At 42.2% G+C, this 15,744-nt stretch overlaps 1 protein-coding gene across 3 annotated transcripts in view; it reads right to left on the bottom strand.

The window, feature by feature from the left end:
• Positions 1–15,744, bottom strand: part of ATP10D (ATPase phospholipid transporting 10D (putative)) — an 84,195-nt gene that overhangs the window by 47,489 nt on the left and 20,962 nt on the right. For all 3 annotated transcript variants that reach the window (XM_019553165.1, XM_019553164.1, XM_019553163.1), the window contains 2 exons: positions 5,245–5,556; positions 1,948–2,142 (listed from right to left, as the gene is read on the bottom strand). In XM_019553165.1, the coding sequence (XP_019408710.1) occupies positions 1,948–2,142; positions 5,245–5,516 (467 nt within the window). In that variant the 5' untranslated portion in view covers positions 5,517–5,556. The remainder of the gene's footprint in view (positions 1–1,947; positions 2,143–5,244; positions 5,557–15,744) is intronic.

The raw sequence follows: 15,744 nt of genomic DNA, 5'->3' as shown, positions 1-15,744 counted from the left end.
CCAGAGCCTGGAATAGGCTTCCCAGAGAGGTGGTGCTCTCACCTTCCCTGGAGATCTTCAAAAGGAGACTGGATAGGCACCTGGCTGGGGTCTTATGACCCCTGCAACCCCCAGTGCTCCTTCCTGCCCATGGCAGGGGTCAGACTAGATGATCTGTCTAGGTCCCTTCTGACTCACTGATTCTATGATTTGGTTTTTTTGGTGATGCAGTAATAATTACTGGCTGAAGCAGTGAGCAAGTCAGGATTTATGGTAGACATGCCACAAATAAACCCCGTACCCTCCTTGAGTACCTCCTTTGATTCCCTTTCTCTGCCTCACCTCCTGCTCTTTCTGCTCCCTGCTCTGCACCTCCTGCCCAATCCACTGCTGTGCTGCCTGCCCTTCTCCTATCTGCTATGTACCACACAGAGAGGTTGCCTGTGCCACTTGCCTCGGCTATTAGGTTGGCCACCCCTGTGCTAGAAGGTTAGGAGGAATCTACTGGAAGAGAAAATTGCATCTGTAACTGAAGAATTCAAATTTAACAAATAAATTCCCAGTTTTTATTTAAATTATCTTGAAAGAATAAAATTCCCTTTTCTTTAAAATCCTACACTGTGGGTTTTCATCTTTATAAGATATGATAAGAATGGTAACCAGACGGCATCTTCCCTTTCCATAGTTTGAGGAAGAGGAAATTTGAAGGGCCTGAGAACAAGTGACAAAAAGTCCTCTCCTGAAATCTAGCAAAAAGCCACTGCAAAGTTTCTGCCAGTTGTAACGTGATCCTAAAAATTCCAATCAACTGAACACTGGACACATCCACACATTCATTAATGTGCTTTGGGTAATGTGCATTAAATTTAGTACCTCCATTGTGAGGTATTAGAAAAAGGCGCATTAGCCTATCTTAATGAGCATTAGCTAAAGAAATCAGGTTTTTTTGTGATGCTTCAATATGCATTAAAATAGGCTAATGCACATTAAAGCGCGCATTTATACATGCCCACTGTAGCGGTTGAGACTGATTTAAGCAACTCTTCGCTAGTCCATCTACATTAATGGTATCTTGCACTGGCTTAACTAAATTGATTTTAAATCGATGTCACTTAATTTAGCACCTTAACTGATGCACGCTAAATTGATTCAAGCAAGAGGTAAACCTGTTTAAGTGTTAACATTTTTTCAACGCTATGTACTCAAAATTATAACAAGTCCCAAGCTGAACTAAAGTACATGGAAGCACACTGTTTTGTCATGATATGTGATATTATTTATTCAACTACCTACAGAGAAGAATGGGAAACAAGGATTACCATATTTTCTTAGATACCACATGCCTCCCAAATAAGATATGCACCTTGTTTTTGGAAGACATTATGTAGGAAAAAAGTTTTACAGAGCTGTGGCCTACAGCTGGATTTTTCACAAAGAAACTAGGCTGGAAAAAGGCTTCCAGTTTCTCTGTCTCTTCCAGCGACCAGGAGAGAGTACAGTCCAGTATTAATCCTTTCAAAACCACTCTCAACTTGGCACCAGTTTTTGGCAAGTTTTATCCTATAAGTGGGGTATAGGGGATATGTAGTACTGTGGGTACCACCACAATATATGCAAGTATTAAAAGGACATAAATTGCTTTCAGCTCTCTAATTGTTGAATTTATTCTTGTTCCAGTATCCAGTTATTACAACTTGAATATTTTCACTCTTAGAAATGTGTTGTAACTATGAATTCTTCTGTTATCTTGGTTTAAGAGTGACTTATTTCAACTGAGCTTAATTTGACTTGAACTCAGTGTAGGCTAAACTGAAATAACTTGTCCTGAATCTAAAATCAGAATGTGTCCACATGGTCAATCCAGAAAGCCATTTTGAAGGTTGTTTAATCTTACTGATTTTTATATGCATCAATATATTTAATTATTGATCAATAACAATATAATAGGAACAGAATCTTGTTACTTACCTGCTGTATACTTTTGTTAATAAATTGTTTATCTGTTTATCTAACTTGTATTTTGAGTAATCCTCAAGGCCATCCTTTACAGCAATAATTGTGAGAACCACAACTAGAGGTAGCATTGTAATTTCTTTCTGGAAGGCTTCCACCAGTGGGACCCAGTTTAGGACAACTAAAAATAGGAAATACAAATTGGCAGCTCTGGAACAAAGAAGAGATATAAGAATTAGCAGGGAAATGAAGTTAAGGAGGTAAGTAAAAAGGAGATTAAACCCAGGTAGTGATTGTTAGTTGATGTTAAAGCAGTTTGCTATGTACCTTCAAAACAAGAACATGTTTTGTACTGTTTGTTAGAAAGAGACACGGCATTTATGTAGCTTCAGGAGACAGAAACTGAACTGAGATTTTACTGTGCACCCAGAATCTCATAAAAACATGCTCCTCACAGACCATACAGTTCCTAAAACTCACAGCCTGTTTATTTACAGGTAAGTAAGGTAAGTAGCCTATGGTCAGCAAAGGTCAACATGCTATTAGACAGAAGGCAAGAGAGGATGGCATCTTAAAGACTAACTTGATCAGGAAGTCATAATTTTTTGCAGGGGACAGCCTACTTTGTCAGATGCTTTGTCATATCTTATTCTTTTCTGAACAAGTTAGTCTCTATGGACAGATCCAGACATACAGGCACATGTGGTTTGTGGCACTGCAACCTGCTTTATGGCACCACAAACCACATGTTGCACATTAAACCGTGCACCACATGTATCATAGTAGCTAGGGTCAGAAGGGACCTAAACAGATCATCAAGCCCAACCCCCTGGCTTGGGCAGGAATGGATGCTGGGGTCATATGACCCCAATCAGGTGTCTACCCAGCCTCCTCTTAAAGACCCCCAAGGTAGGAGCGAGCACCACTTCCCTTGGAAGCTGGTTCCAGGTCCTAGCCACCCTAACCATAAAGTAATGCCTCCTGATGTCCAGCCTGAACCTGCTCTCTATCAACTTGTGGCCATTATTCCTAGTTACCCCATGCGGTGTCTAGGGGAACAGGGCATCTCCTATTCCTTGTTGATCCCCTCTGGTGAATTTGCAGACAGCCACCAGATCCCCCTCGTCAGCCTTCTCTTGTGGAGGTTGAATACGTTCAGGCCCTCTAGTCTCTCCTCGTATGACCTACCCTGCTGTCCCCTGATCATGAGAGTGGCCCTCCTTTGGACCCTCTCCATGTTGTCCACATCCCTCTTGAAGTGTGGCACCCAGAACTGGACGCAGTACTCCAACTGTGGCCTCACCAATGCTACATATAGGGAGAGGATCACCTCCCTGGACCTGCTTGTGATGCATCTGTGGATGCATGACAAGGTGTGGTTAGCCTTACTGACAGCTTCCTCACATTGGCGGCTCATGTTCAACCTGGAGTCAACAATGACTCCAAGATCCCTTTCCACCTCTGTGCTGATGAGAAGGGTGTTCCCCAGCCTGTAGATCTGCTGCTGGTTCCTTCTCCCTAGATTCAGTACCCTGCACTTGTCTACACTAAACCCTGCATCATATGTGTTGCACATTAAACTGTGCACTGAGGCAAAATTTGCTGCCAGGATTTCCCCCCAGAGCAGGGTGCTGCTCTCCAGCTGGCTGGGGCACAGGGTGCCTCAGCTTAGAGGCTGTCTCCCAGCTAGACCCACATTGAGGCACCCTGTGCCCCAGCCAGCCCCACCCCCATAGTACATGGAGTAGTGGGACACAAACTACTTGAGCAGGGACAAGCACTGCAGCACAAAGTAGCGGCACAAATTTGTGTCACTACTATTTGTACTGCAGCAAACGCATGTCCTTACTTGTGTGAATGTGGCCTAAGGTGCCACCCAACACTACTTTCTATCTGACTTCAGACTAACTCAGCTAACTACCTGTCTATGCTATTAGATGCTATTAGATGACATTGCTCTCTTACGTTCCAGATTATGTAAACATTTAGCTAAATACACTTGTCTCCGTATCGGTTTAACAGAGCCATCCAGTTGGCAGGCTGCAAGCAATTAACTCACAGCATGTGGGGTCCTGCCTGGGCACTCTCCCCACGACCCCTGCTGTGGCCTGGATCTCTGGGTTCCCACTTCTTCCTCTTGCTTCCACTTCCTGCCCCCCACCTAAGGAGGCAGACCCAAGAGACCGTCAGACATTGGACAGCCTTGACTTATCCTTGACTTCAACACTGAAAGTGGCATGGTTACACTAATAGTACTTAATTAAATTTCCTGAAAAAAGATCCATGACCTCATACAGAAACATGAACACGTATTTGCTTAGTCACTTCCCTGGAAGTTTCAACCATATTGACAACAGCATTCACACCTCCAGATATAACCACTACCGGTACAGATTGTGCTTAGTGTTGAAGGAAAACAAAGGAGCATTATGATCATGCATTCTGCTCTCTGTCCACATACTGCATAGTCAAAATATTATTTTAAAAGAAATATTTCTGCATCAATTGAAAAATACATAGTGCTTCATCTGTGAACAGAAGTATATCAATACCACAGCAAACTTTTCATTCACAGCCTTCCTTGAAACCAGTTGACAAAGTAAATCATTTATATTGTGTTTAACCAGGGAAGGAAAACAACTCAAGATTTATGCCTTCTGGTCTTAGCTGACAGGAAAAGGATAAAACAAGCAACCGATGTAACAAAGGATGCAGAAGAGAAGAAGAATCAGTTTATATAAATCATCATAATTATTACAGCTATACCTTTCCTGTACATTTTGTAGAGTCATATAAAGATAATTTAAGGCACACTTTTTTTACAGATTAAAACATTATGAAATAACTGCTTCTGGGCCTCCATAAACCTCTTCCAGTGAGTTTTTCCACCTCCCCTTTGCATGGCTCTTCAAACCACCAAGCCTCTTGCTTACAAACAAGATTGAAGGGTAGTTCAAGAAAGAGAGAAGCAACTTCCCCACTTCTGTATTCTACAGCTACCAAATACATTGGGAAGAAATGTGCCTGAAATGGTACAGCAGACTGCTCTGTTTCAGTCCTCTGAAAAGATCTCATTGGATCTCATCAGTCCAAAATAGTGAAAGGAAGCATCAGATACCAAAACTGGAGAAATGTGTTATCCCCAAACTGATATTCAAAAGATTTGTATCATATTACAAAGCTGTTATCAAACTTGACAGAAAAGCAATTAGGAAAGGTGGTTAGTTCAGAAATCCTACTTGCACACGTTGATAAATGAATGTCAAACAAAAATAACCTAAACTCAAGGTAATATTCGTAAGAGTCCTTTACCTGTGAAACTGTTCAAACAAGTTCCGTGGTATGAAGTTTAATAAAGTGTACTTTGTAGTCCGTATTCTGTTATTCATGTACAATTTTGATACTTTTTCATACTCTTCTTTAAAGTGTCCCAAGCAGGGAATAACTATCCTATGTTTGCCAGTGGTTTTAGTTGATGGATAGCACTTGTCACTTGACTTGCTGCTGCTGTTGCTCCCATCCTGGCCTTCTGCAGATACCAGACGCTGCCAGTGATATCTGGCCCACCGGATAGGGTCAGCCATAGCATGTGAAATGTTTTGAGGTTCACGTGGTGTCTTCACTCTAACAAAATATTAACATAAAATTAAATGGTAATTCTGGAGAGGCCTTAAAAATACAGACAAAAAATTGAAAGTGAAAACCTATGAGTATAATAGTTAAGGCATATACTCAGATGAGTCTAAAGCAGGGGTCGGCAACCCCTGGCATGCATGCTGGGCATGGCACGCGAGGCCATTTTGCTTGGCATGCCACCACCAGCCCCAGCTCTGGGTAGCTGCTGTCAACCACAGAGCCCAGGCTGTTCCCAGCAGACAGCTGGGAAGCTGCAAGCCCTGCTGCAAGCAACCCAGCAACCCAGCATCAGCTCTGTACCGGCACATGCTCCTTGGAGGGGACAATGATGGGGGCCTGAGGCAGCACAACCCTGGTTTCTCTCACACTGATGGCACTGAGCTGCTGGTGGGGCTCTGGAACCTGGCGCAGCTGTTTGTAGTCAGCCTGGGCTCTGGGCAGCTGCAGCAAGCAGCAAGCAGCAGATAGGCTGCAAACAGCTGTGCCGGGCTCCACAGCTCTGGCATCAGCTCCATGCGGGTGGTGACTGCATGCGCCCCTTTAAGATCCTTGGGTAGCCTTGCCAGCCTTGTTCCATTATCAGACCCAGCTGTAAGTAAAAGACTGAAAGTGCTCCAAACTTGGTTTGTTAACCTTACTGTAAGAACGGAGCTATTAAGCAACTTTAAAAACAAAAGCAACTTGAATAATTTGTGTGTGGCCAGAAACCTCTGTTTCAATTGTGTAGTAATTAATATACCTGTCCTCTCTGTTTAAATTTATGTGGAGAGGCTTTAATAGTTAACAAACTGCCAAAAAACAAAACTATGACCTCAGTATTTCTTATCTATGTTTGCAGGCACTTTGGTTAAAATACTGCCAGCCTAGTATTTCCATTTCCATATTCTACAACACTGTGGATTCCCTATAATGTAGTTTAAGATTATTAGTAATATTAATCTCCAAATAAAGCATCTAAAATTGACACTTTTTCATAAAACCAAGTGAGAATGATGTGTAGGATTATACACTGACCACTAAAAAACTATCCTGTATGTTTTTTACTCAGAAAATAGGCTAGTACAGAATGTTAAATCTGCTATGACAGAAGACACCTTTTTGTAATATAATATAAAGCATTTTTAAGTCTGAGCAGAAAGAATAGTTCTTTTAGTAGTAAACTGCCCTCCAGCACCTCTCAGTATTCTGTGTATTGTGTTACACTAACACTTTTGCATATTTAGAAGTCTGTAGGCCCCATGGGGTGTGCAGGAAGAATGACTACTCAAAAGATCTGAGCTACTCTAAGATCTGAGATACTCTAGGATCACTTCTTGTCCACAGCATATGATTTGAAGCTGAATTTGATAAAACAAAGTAACAAATCCCGTTCATTTAAAAATTATAACATTTAATATTTCCAACAAGTTCTTCCTAAGGAGGTTTATGTTTCAAGGGGTGAGTGTGGATAGCCCCCACATGAAAACGCCTCTTTAAATGATCTCTTTACTTTGAATACTGTACATCAGGGGTTCCCAAAGTTTTTATGCCGTGACCTGGCAAACTACAGCCCAAAAGCGGCTGCGGCCTGGCAAACGGCAGCCCAGCAGTCACAGACAAACGTGGCTGGAATTTCTAGCCAAAAGACAGGTAAGGATACCCGACCCCTGGGGTGGGGGCAAACCCTGTGCCACGGCCTCTCTGCCCCGCTTGGGGGGCCATGGTTCGCTGGTCCACGGCCACTTCTGGTCCAGCAGCTGACTGTGCTGTGGCCCACCACTGGGCCACAGCCCAGGGAATTGAGAACCCCTGCTCTACATTATCACCAGCTATGGCACTGATTTCTCCTCTGTGTTGTTTCTCTACAGCTACTTACTCAGCCTTACCTTGTCCAAACTAAAAATGTAAACCAAGCAGGCATTTGCTTCCCATGACCACATAAAGCTGAGCCATAAAATTTCCAATTCTACCACCATATACAACTTCTGACTTAGATGACAATTTTGCTCTCTTTTCTATGTATTGCATTTGAGGGGCATCATGAAACAAATAGAACAGTGCCCCAACAAAGCAACCAAGCCGCCAGTTTTTTGGGCTATAGTTAACTGCAAGATTAAAAAAGAACGAATTCAGCTGACAGCTGCATTTAAAAGAAAGTCCTCTTACCAGTCATTACAATTCCTGGAGAACAAGAACAGCTTTATTAACTCCCTGAATCAGCATCACTACAAGAGTTATATGCAAGAGAGATCTGAAAATCTAGTGGAGGATTTGCCCATGCACAGCAGAATTCTTCCATATCGGGGTGTTTAACTTCTGGCCCACGGGCTGCAGCCTTTGCATCTAGCCTGTGGGGCGCCCCATGGGTCAGGAAATTTGGTGGTGAGGAAGTAGTGGCCATTAATACAGCCACTCTCACCACTGCCAAATCCCCAAACCCCAACCCCATGATGGACTAAGCCAGACTGCAGCCTCTTTCCCCACTGGGTTGAGTCCCCCCCGCCCCCACACACACTTCCAGATTGGAGATGAGCCATACCCCACTTCCCTCCCACACAGGACCAGGTTGGGGCCTGGCCATGGCCCCTTCCCCTTGCCTCTCCTATCCCCCCACCCTGGAGGGCCAGGGTGGGCGGTGGGCCAAGCCATGTTCCCTTCCCTCTCTAGGGGCCTGGGTCAAGCTCTTTCCCCCTGCTGGGCTGCACTGGGGCTGGCTTGCCCCCTGCCCTCATTTATGAAGCCAGATTGTGCCTGCTATGCGTTCCTGGGCACAGGATCTGAAACACAGGCTGGATCTGGGCCACAGAGAGGCCAGGCACTGCCAATCGGACCCAGTGGACAAAAAGGTTGAGCATTATTGTTCAAAATGAATTAGCGGCTGTTAGAATTCTTGCCAAATGCTTCCCTAGCCAGCAAAGAAAAAGTGATTCTGGTATAATAAGCAAACACCAAAACAAAGTTCCTGCTCTGTTCACTTCAGCTTGATTCTAGCTGCCTCACCTGAACTGGAAAGTTATTTTTTTCCTACCATGCAGAGTTGCTGCTATTCTGAGACTAAAAGCTTCTATTCTATAAGGCTGCCCATCCAGTATTGTGTTTCTTTAAAACATGAGCCACAGCCCAAAGCTTTGATCAACAGTACAGTTACTTCTCTTGCAGGTTTCATTTATGTTTTCCCTAGCTGAGTCTTAAGGCATGGACAAATGAAACAATTACACTGGTTTGGGGGGGGGGGTGTGTGAAGGGATATTAATTGGCCACATCGACACAAACCTCTGACCACACAGTTATTTAGTACTTGTTTATATAGCTGTTGGCCTGTACAAATACTAAATGTGCAGTAACTGGAGTTACTGTGCAGTAGTGTCAATGAAAAGCTTTTTTGTGACACTGACTGAGCAGTAGCCCAAGACTACTGTGCAGTAGCATCGTGTCACAGTTTCTGCCATGCAACGCTACTTCGCAGTCAGCGTCTTGTGTAGATGTGGCCACCGTGTATCAGGAGATCCACTCTTGTTAACCTGCCTGTCCACTCAATCTGCTCCAAGTGGAAACTAAACCAAAACAATTTACCCTTCTATGAAACAACTGTTAGATTACTGCAGTAATTTAGTTTTCAGGCCAACAGTTGTGCTGAGACTCCAAAGTCCAAACCTTCTTCTCCTTCTAAAGCATAGGCACAAAAGTGGAAGAAGTTAAGTTGGTGTCCTGTTGCCATTAAATGTAAATCCTTTGGTTTTCTCTTTCTCAGCTCCTGCTGCCCCCTCAATCCCCTGAAGCTCCTGTGTGTCACCTGCCTCTTCACCTATTTCTCCCACCCCTCCTACCTGTAAGATTATTGCCTCCCATTCTGGCCACTTTATGTCCTTTCTAGTAACAAAAAGGACACCAGAAAGCTGGTGTAACAGGAATAATAAAGATTTATCAGGCAGAAGAACCATCAACCTGCCTAGGGCTAGTGTAGCCAGCTCAACTGCTCACTTGTTGCCAGAGCTGATGCAAGGATGGCTTTAGGCCACCATTCTCTCCTCCTTCCCAAGTGTAAAGCAGCCAGACCTCACGGTCTGGCCTGTGGATCAAAAAATAATCATGGGGCTGAAGATATGAGGTTATTCATATTATTCTCCTACTGATGGGACGAGCCTTTGTAGAAGCAAATAACTGACATGAAACTTGATCCAAAGCTGCCTGGGTTTTGGATCAGATAAGCAGTGAAATTTCACAGGGTATGCAGCAGTGATCATTAATCACTGCAACATATTTGCATTTCACAATTTTAATAAACTATAAATGACAGCTAAGGGCTAGTTTGTTGTTGCCTACTGTGCATTCTGTTTGTAGAACAGCTTTACTGCCAGTCCTGGGGATTTTTTTACCTGAGTCAAAAGATGATATATAAATTGAAATATTTTCCTCTTCCCACATATAAACAGAATATGGAACAACTTCAAACTACTATTGGGAAATACTTACAATTGCAGTTTATAAATTAGTAAAGCAGTATTTTACATTTGGCTTTCAGACTGACATTACCTTTCAATCTTCCTCATTATTACATTGTACCTTATCTTGTGTAACTAACTTACATTGATGTCTAATTCATTATGTATGGATTTCTTCTGGAAATGTAGTTAATTCAAACATGGTTGCAGTCTTATAGCAAATGTTTAGAACTCCTCCTTTCAGCACCTTTCCATATGTGTTATACCTGTAACATATTTAATGTCATTTTTCAGAAGGATTTTGGTTTTTTATAAATACCAACATTTTAGTTACTTATTTTGTGTATTCAGTTAGGTTCTTCTACTGTGCAGATGGCAAAGGAATAATGTAAGTTTAAATACATGTTTTCTGTAGTTCTAGTTGCCAGTCACCTTGGGGACTGTCTTAGATCCCAAGTTTGCTAAGACTTAAGCAGTGAAGTTTACTTATGCTGATTAGTCTTGACTGGCAGTGATTGCAGGATTCAAACCTTACTGCAACTGTATCTGTAGGGGCATACAAACATGCATGCACACAAATATTGTAAGATATTTAATACAGACATTCAAGTGCAGATTGCAGTGTCTCTAAGTGTTAACTAACTCATGTCAAGTTGCTAAAACTAACAATAAATCTTGCTTCTAAACCATGTCTTTACATATATGTCCTATCATTATTTCTTACTGGGGACTAATGCACAAACTTCCTGCGTGACAAAAGACAAACCAATATACTTGTGTGTTGCCATAACTGAAGCCAGTGGCGTTTTTAACAGAGGTCCAATTAAATGGAGCTCCTAGACAAGGCAAATCCAAAGGCCTATCTAAAAAATATGTCCCTCACAAATATCTATTTCTTGTAAATACAAGCTGAACAAACGGTTAAGAAAAATAGTAGAAATTTTTGTTGGCGGATAAACAACATTTCCACCTTGTTCACTCTTGAAAATAGTTCAATATGCAATTTTAACAAAGAACAAATTCTACCTGAACCTTCAACAGAATAAGAAATGGGCTACACACTTCACCTACAAAAATACTTCTATATGTCTGTAAACATAATTAGTTGTTAGCTAGATGTGAAGATGTTCAGTAAGATAGGTCCAAAATGTACATTATCTTAAGAAAAGAGGGTGGAGAGGAAGACATGAACATTTGTATGAAAAAAAATTTTCAAAGGGGGCAAGGTTTACCATGGGCCAGAGCAGAGATGTCTTCTGTTTTAAATGGTTAAATATCAGCTCTTAGACTGAGAAAAATAACGGTAGAAAAACACTGAAGTGGACAGGACAGTTATCTCAAAACTTTAATTGCGGCTCAAAAATATTACTAGCCAAAGATGAACAAAAATACAGAAGAAGCCTGTTTTATGGTTGTGCTATCTTGTAATCTTGTGCTTTCTTGTAATCTTTCCACACTAACCTCGTCTTCTCTTTAGAACAAGAACTCTGAAATTAAAATAACTTTAGAAGAAAACATCAGAGGCAGTATCTTCCCATGGCTGAGGCAAAAAATGGAAGTGATAGAGGAGAAGTTTTCTGAACTCAGTGGTTGGCTGGATAAACTGAAGATACACTGGGAAAGTCAGAGACAATAAAATACAGATGAAGAACAACGTGGGGGCAGTCTGGATATACCAATTTCCAGGTATGACAGGCAGATATTTATGCATAAAACTATCTAGCCTTAACTGTATCATGCTGTAAAGTATTTGTGTCTTAGCACATGCATGCACTGACAATACTTGAACTTGTAATGAAAAAGTCAGTGACAGAAACAGCGTGGGAAATCAACCCAGATTCCTTATCTGAAGCCCAGGGCAGGCATTCTGTGAATGGCAAGCTATTCAAAATATTCATAAAGAGAAAAACTTTCCTTTCCGTAAGCTAATGGCCAATTCATTATACAGATAATGCTAAACAAGCAAACACAAAGCTAAACCATTTTTTGATGACTGAAGAAGTAAAAAAGCACTTAATGTTCCTCTGCTTATATTTCAGGAAGCACAAAAATCTAGGGGCAGTGTGCCAGGCATTGTATCAAGCGCCTCTTACAGGATGGTGAACACCCTTAACATTCAATGACGCCAGTAAGAATCTAGGGCTCTCATTTCATTCTAGGCATAGATCCAAACTACTGCTAAAGGTAAAGAAAAGTGCTGACAAAAAGGCTTGCAAGTCAAAAATGATGATAACTCTACATGAAAAGATACTACCTTTTCTTTAACATTTGTGAAAATGCCACTTAACCCTTGGAGCTCCCTCACACCTTCATGCTGTTTCTTTTTTTTTAATATCAGTATTCTCAAAGCAGTAAAATATACTAGTGTAGATAAGTCCTTACTGATGTTTCATTTGCTTAATATGTGCCTTCTACTACACTTCCTGCTTTTTTACCACCTCCTTTCTCAATCCCTATATGCCTGTTACTGAGGCCTGTGTCACCTGAACCTGAGTGTCATTTTGACTCAAGCCTCTCCCTAAGTGCTCATACCCAGAATATATCTACAGTTGCTAATTTCCTTGCCGCCTATGATTTTTAAAACAGTGTTTCTGAACCAGGGTGAGGGTAAGGTGTTGCCAGATCTTTTAAAGGACGCCAGAAGATGAGGAGATAAACATGACTCATGCTTATCTCCCAGCTCTGCCCCCCCGTTCCGTGCTCTGTGTATGAAGGTAAGCATGGCAATAAATAAATTAGTTTCTGAAATGGGGTGATACTCAATTTACAAAAGTTATGGAGGGGTGCCTTAAAGCAAACAAGCTGCCTTAAAGCAAACAAGGTGCCTTAAAGCCTCAAGTCTAAAAAGTTGAGAACCACTGCTCTAAGGCATGGTCCTTTCTATCTATACAGCTGGAACTCTGTTCTGGCTGAGACCTGACTACAGCTGAACAGATTTGAATAATTACCATTTGTGTGTCACATGTAACATTCTTTTAATACATCCCAGAATGAGATTTGCCTTTTTTTTTAATAACTGCGTCATGCTGTTGACTCTCATTTAGTCTGTAATTCACTACGAACCCCACATCCTTTTCTGCTATATAGCTGCCTCTGCAGTTATTCCCAATTTTCTTTATATTTGTGCATTTGATTTCTCCTTCCCAAATGTAGCTTCTTGCAACTTTTATGAATTTAAGCATGTTGGGGAAAACTATTTCTCCAGTTAATCGAGGTTACTTTAAATTTGGACCTTGTCCTCCAGAGAGCTTGCAAACCCTTCCTCTCCTCTGGTGTCATCTGCACATTTAATGTGTGCTCTGCGTTCCAATGTTCAAGTCTTTAATAAAAATACTGAATGCAAACAGGGTCCAGTACAAACACCTGTGTAAACTGAAATGCTGCCTTAGTGCAGTTCAAAACCTTGGTAACTACTTCTTGAGTGTGTTTTTTCAAACATTTGTGTTTTTCTTCATTTCTCCAAGAGAGGGTTATGGCATAAAGTCAAGGCATATTGTATCTAGTCTTCTGTCTTATCCACTAAGCCTAATTTCTACCAAATAAATAAATTAGACTGATTTGAGATAAATTAGACTAAATGGATATGATTTATCTTTGAAAAATCTGTTTGGTGTTTTTTCTTTGTTTTGTTGTCATCTCATCCTCTAATTGTTTACGAACTGGTATAAGTACTTTGTTCTTCTCTCTAGTCCCCTGTGATTTCTCCTGTCCTCGTGACTTCTTGAAAATAAATGCTAATGTTTAAGATAGTGCTTTGACTAGTTCCTTAAGGGAACTACAGCGGAGCACTGAACTGGCAGTTGCGGCTAGTCTTTTGACACTCTCTGAGAGTGACTCCAATCCCTTCCCCCTGCCAGATCCACCAGTCTGCTCTCTGCTCCCTACCTTCTGCTTGATCTGCTGCTCTGCTTTTTGTGGCCGTTCCAGATCTAGTACTTTAAGAAAACTTGATGCATATGCTCAGTCATCCCTTGGGAGGGCGAATCAGGGTGGCTGCCCCAGGCCTTGTGCTTTGGGGAGCCCCGTGGACAGTGCCATACAGGCCCTGAGGAAAGCACCATTGGCACATGCCAAGGGCATAACCAGCCTGCATGGCTGCTGTGCACTGCTAGCTCTGCACTCTGGCCACTTTCTACTCCCTTTGTGCTCCAGCCACTTGCCACCCTGCCCCCCCGCACAGGCCCTGTACAGGCTGATATGCCCCGGGCTCTGCACACCCCTACACGTCTGCTAAAGACATAGGCCTACAGTCCAGAGTGAGCTAATGTGCTTCCAACTCAATTTTCCCTTTGCTTTCGTACTCTCTGTCCACAGCCTTGCTTCTGCTAATCACTACAATTTCAAGGCTACTCACCAATGGGGATTTGATCACTGTGCTATCAAGCAAGCTCTCTCAAGGTCCTGGGCCAGCCCCGACTGGTAGAGCCTTGACTGTATCTGAGATGCAGGGAACTTGTCTGACTTTTTATAGCAAAATACAATCTTGATAGTGAGAGACAAACATCCCTGCAGTGGTAGTAGTTTCTCTTACAATCCTGCCATGCTTGTTCTAGCATCACCTAAAGTCTCATGTCCAGCAGGGGATGCTTCCCTCAGGCAACACCAGGGGCTGCTCTGGGAGAGGACAGGGATGCCCTCTCTCTCTTTCCCAGATTGTCTGCTCTTAATGTTGCTCCTATTGATCCCTAGCCAGAAAGGAGTAAAGTGGGATGAGACAATGGGGTGGAGGAAGCGAGTGGGGAGAAGGAAGGAAATGGGGATAACAGGCAGTTTCATCGGAGCCCCACCAGCTAAAGGAAGGCTGGCAAGATGGGAGGGTCTCACAGAATTGGGCATCCCCTGGAGCCTCTGCTTCCTTTACTTCTTGTCACTCCAGCTTAATGCTGTTTGGAGCCCCTATCCCAAAAAATCGGGGTGAGGCTCACTGGTTGCTCCCTGGTCTCATTTGGGATCAATCTTTGCACAGAAATAAACTTACTGAAATGTTTCAAGTTATGGTTACTATGGCTGTTTTTACATGGTACAGGCAGTCTTCAACTTACAATGTTTTGATTTACAATGTTTTGTACTTACAACTTCTATAAATTGACACCCTGTTTCAACTTTATGATGTCAGTTTCGACTTACCAATGTTTGATCTGATGCAATGCTATGCCAGTGAACAAGTTTGCTACATCGCCAATCTCCCTGGAGAACATTTGTCCAAACTTCCTTGGACACTTTATTTAAGAAAGCGGACAAGACTCCAGAAAAACCTGCAGCCAAGACTCCTGAGAAGACTCCAGCCAAGAACCCTTCAAAAAGCCCAACCAAAAGCCCTTCAAAAAGTACAGTGAAGTCACCACAAAGAAGTCCGTCCAAATCAATATGATTGCTATTTACAATAGAAATACATTAATGTAGCTATGTTACTCATCCATAATTGACTGAGTAAACTTCTGGGGTATTTTTGGTGAAAGCAGGGTATCAGGCCTTGGTTCAAGAACCAATCCCCCATTTATAACATTGTTTCTTATGAGAAAATTCGTTCCAAGACACAATGTTTCAACTTAAGACGCAGTTTTCAGGAACCAATTCTGTCATAAGTCCAAGGACTGCCTGTATTTATTAATGTTAGATAAATTAATATTATCTCTAATGCATAGCTTAAGAAGAGAGTCAGTGGCACCTCCAAGGAGGATTATTCTGCGCTGGTCCGGTCCTGCACGGAGCAAACCAGGAAAGCCAAGGCTGCAACTGAACTCCAACTAGCTTC

Source organism: Crocodylus porosus, unplaced genomic scaffold, assembly GCF_001723895.1.
Source record: "Crocodylus porosus isolate Cpor-Errol unplaced genomic scaffold, CroPor_comp1, whole genome shotgun sequence".
Taxonomy (NCBI): Eukaryota; Metazoa; Chordata; order Crocodylia; family Crocodylidae; genus Crocodylus; species Crocodylus porosus.
Note: the sequence above shows the minus strand (reverse complement) of the source record. Positions and strands in the feature narration are given on the sequence as shown.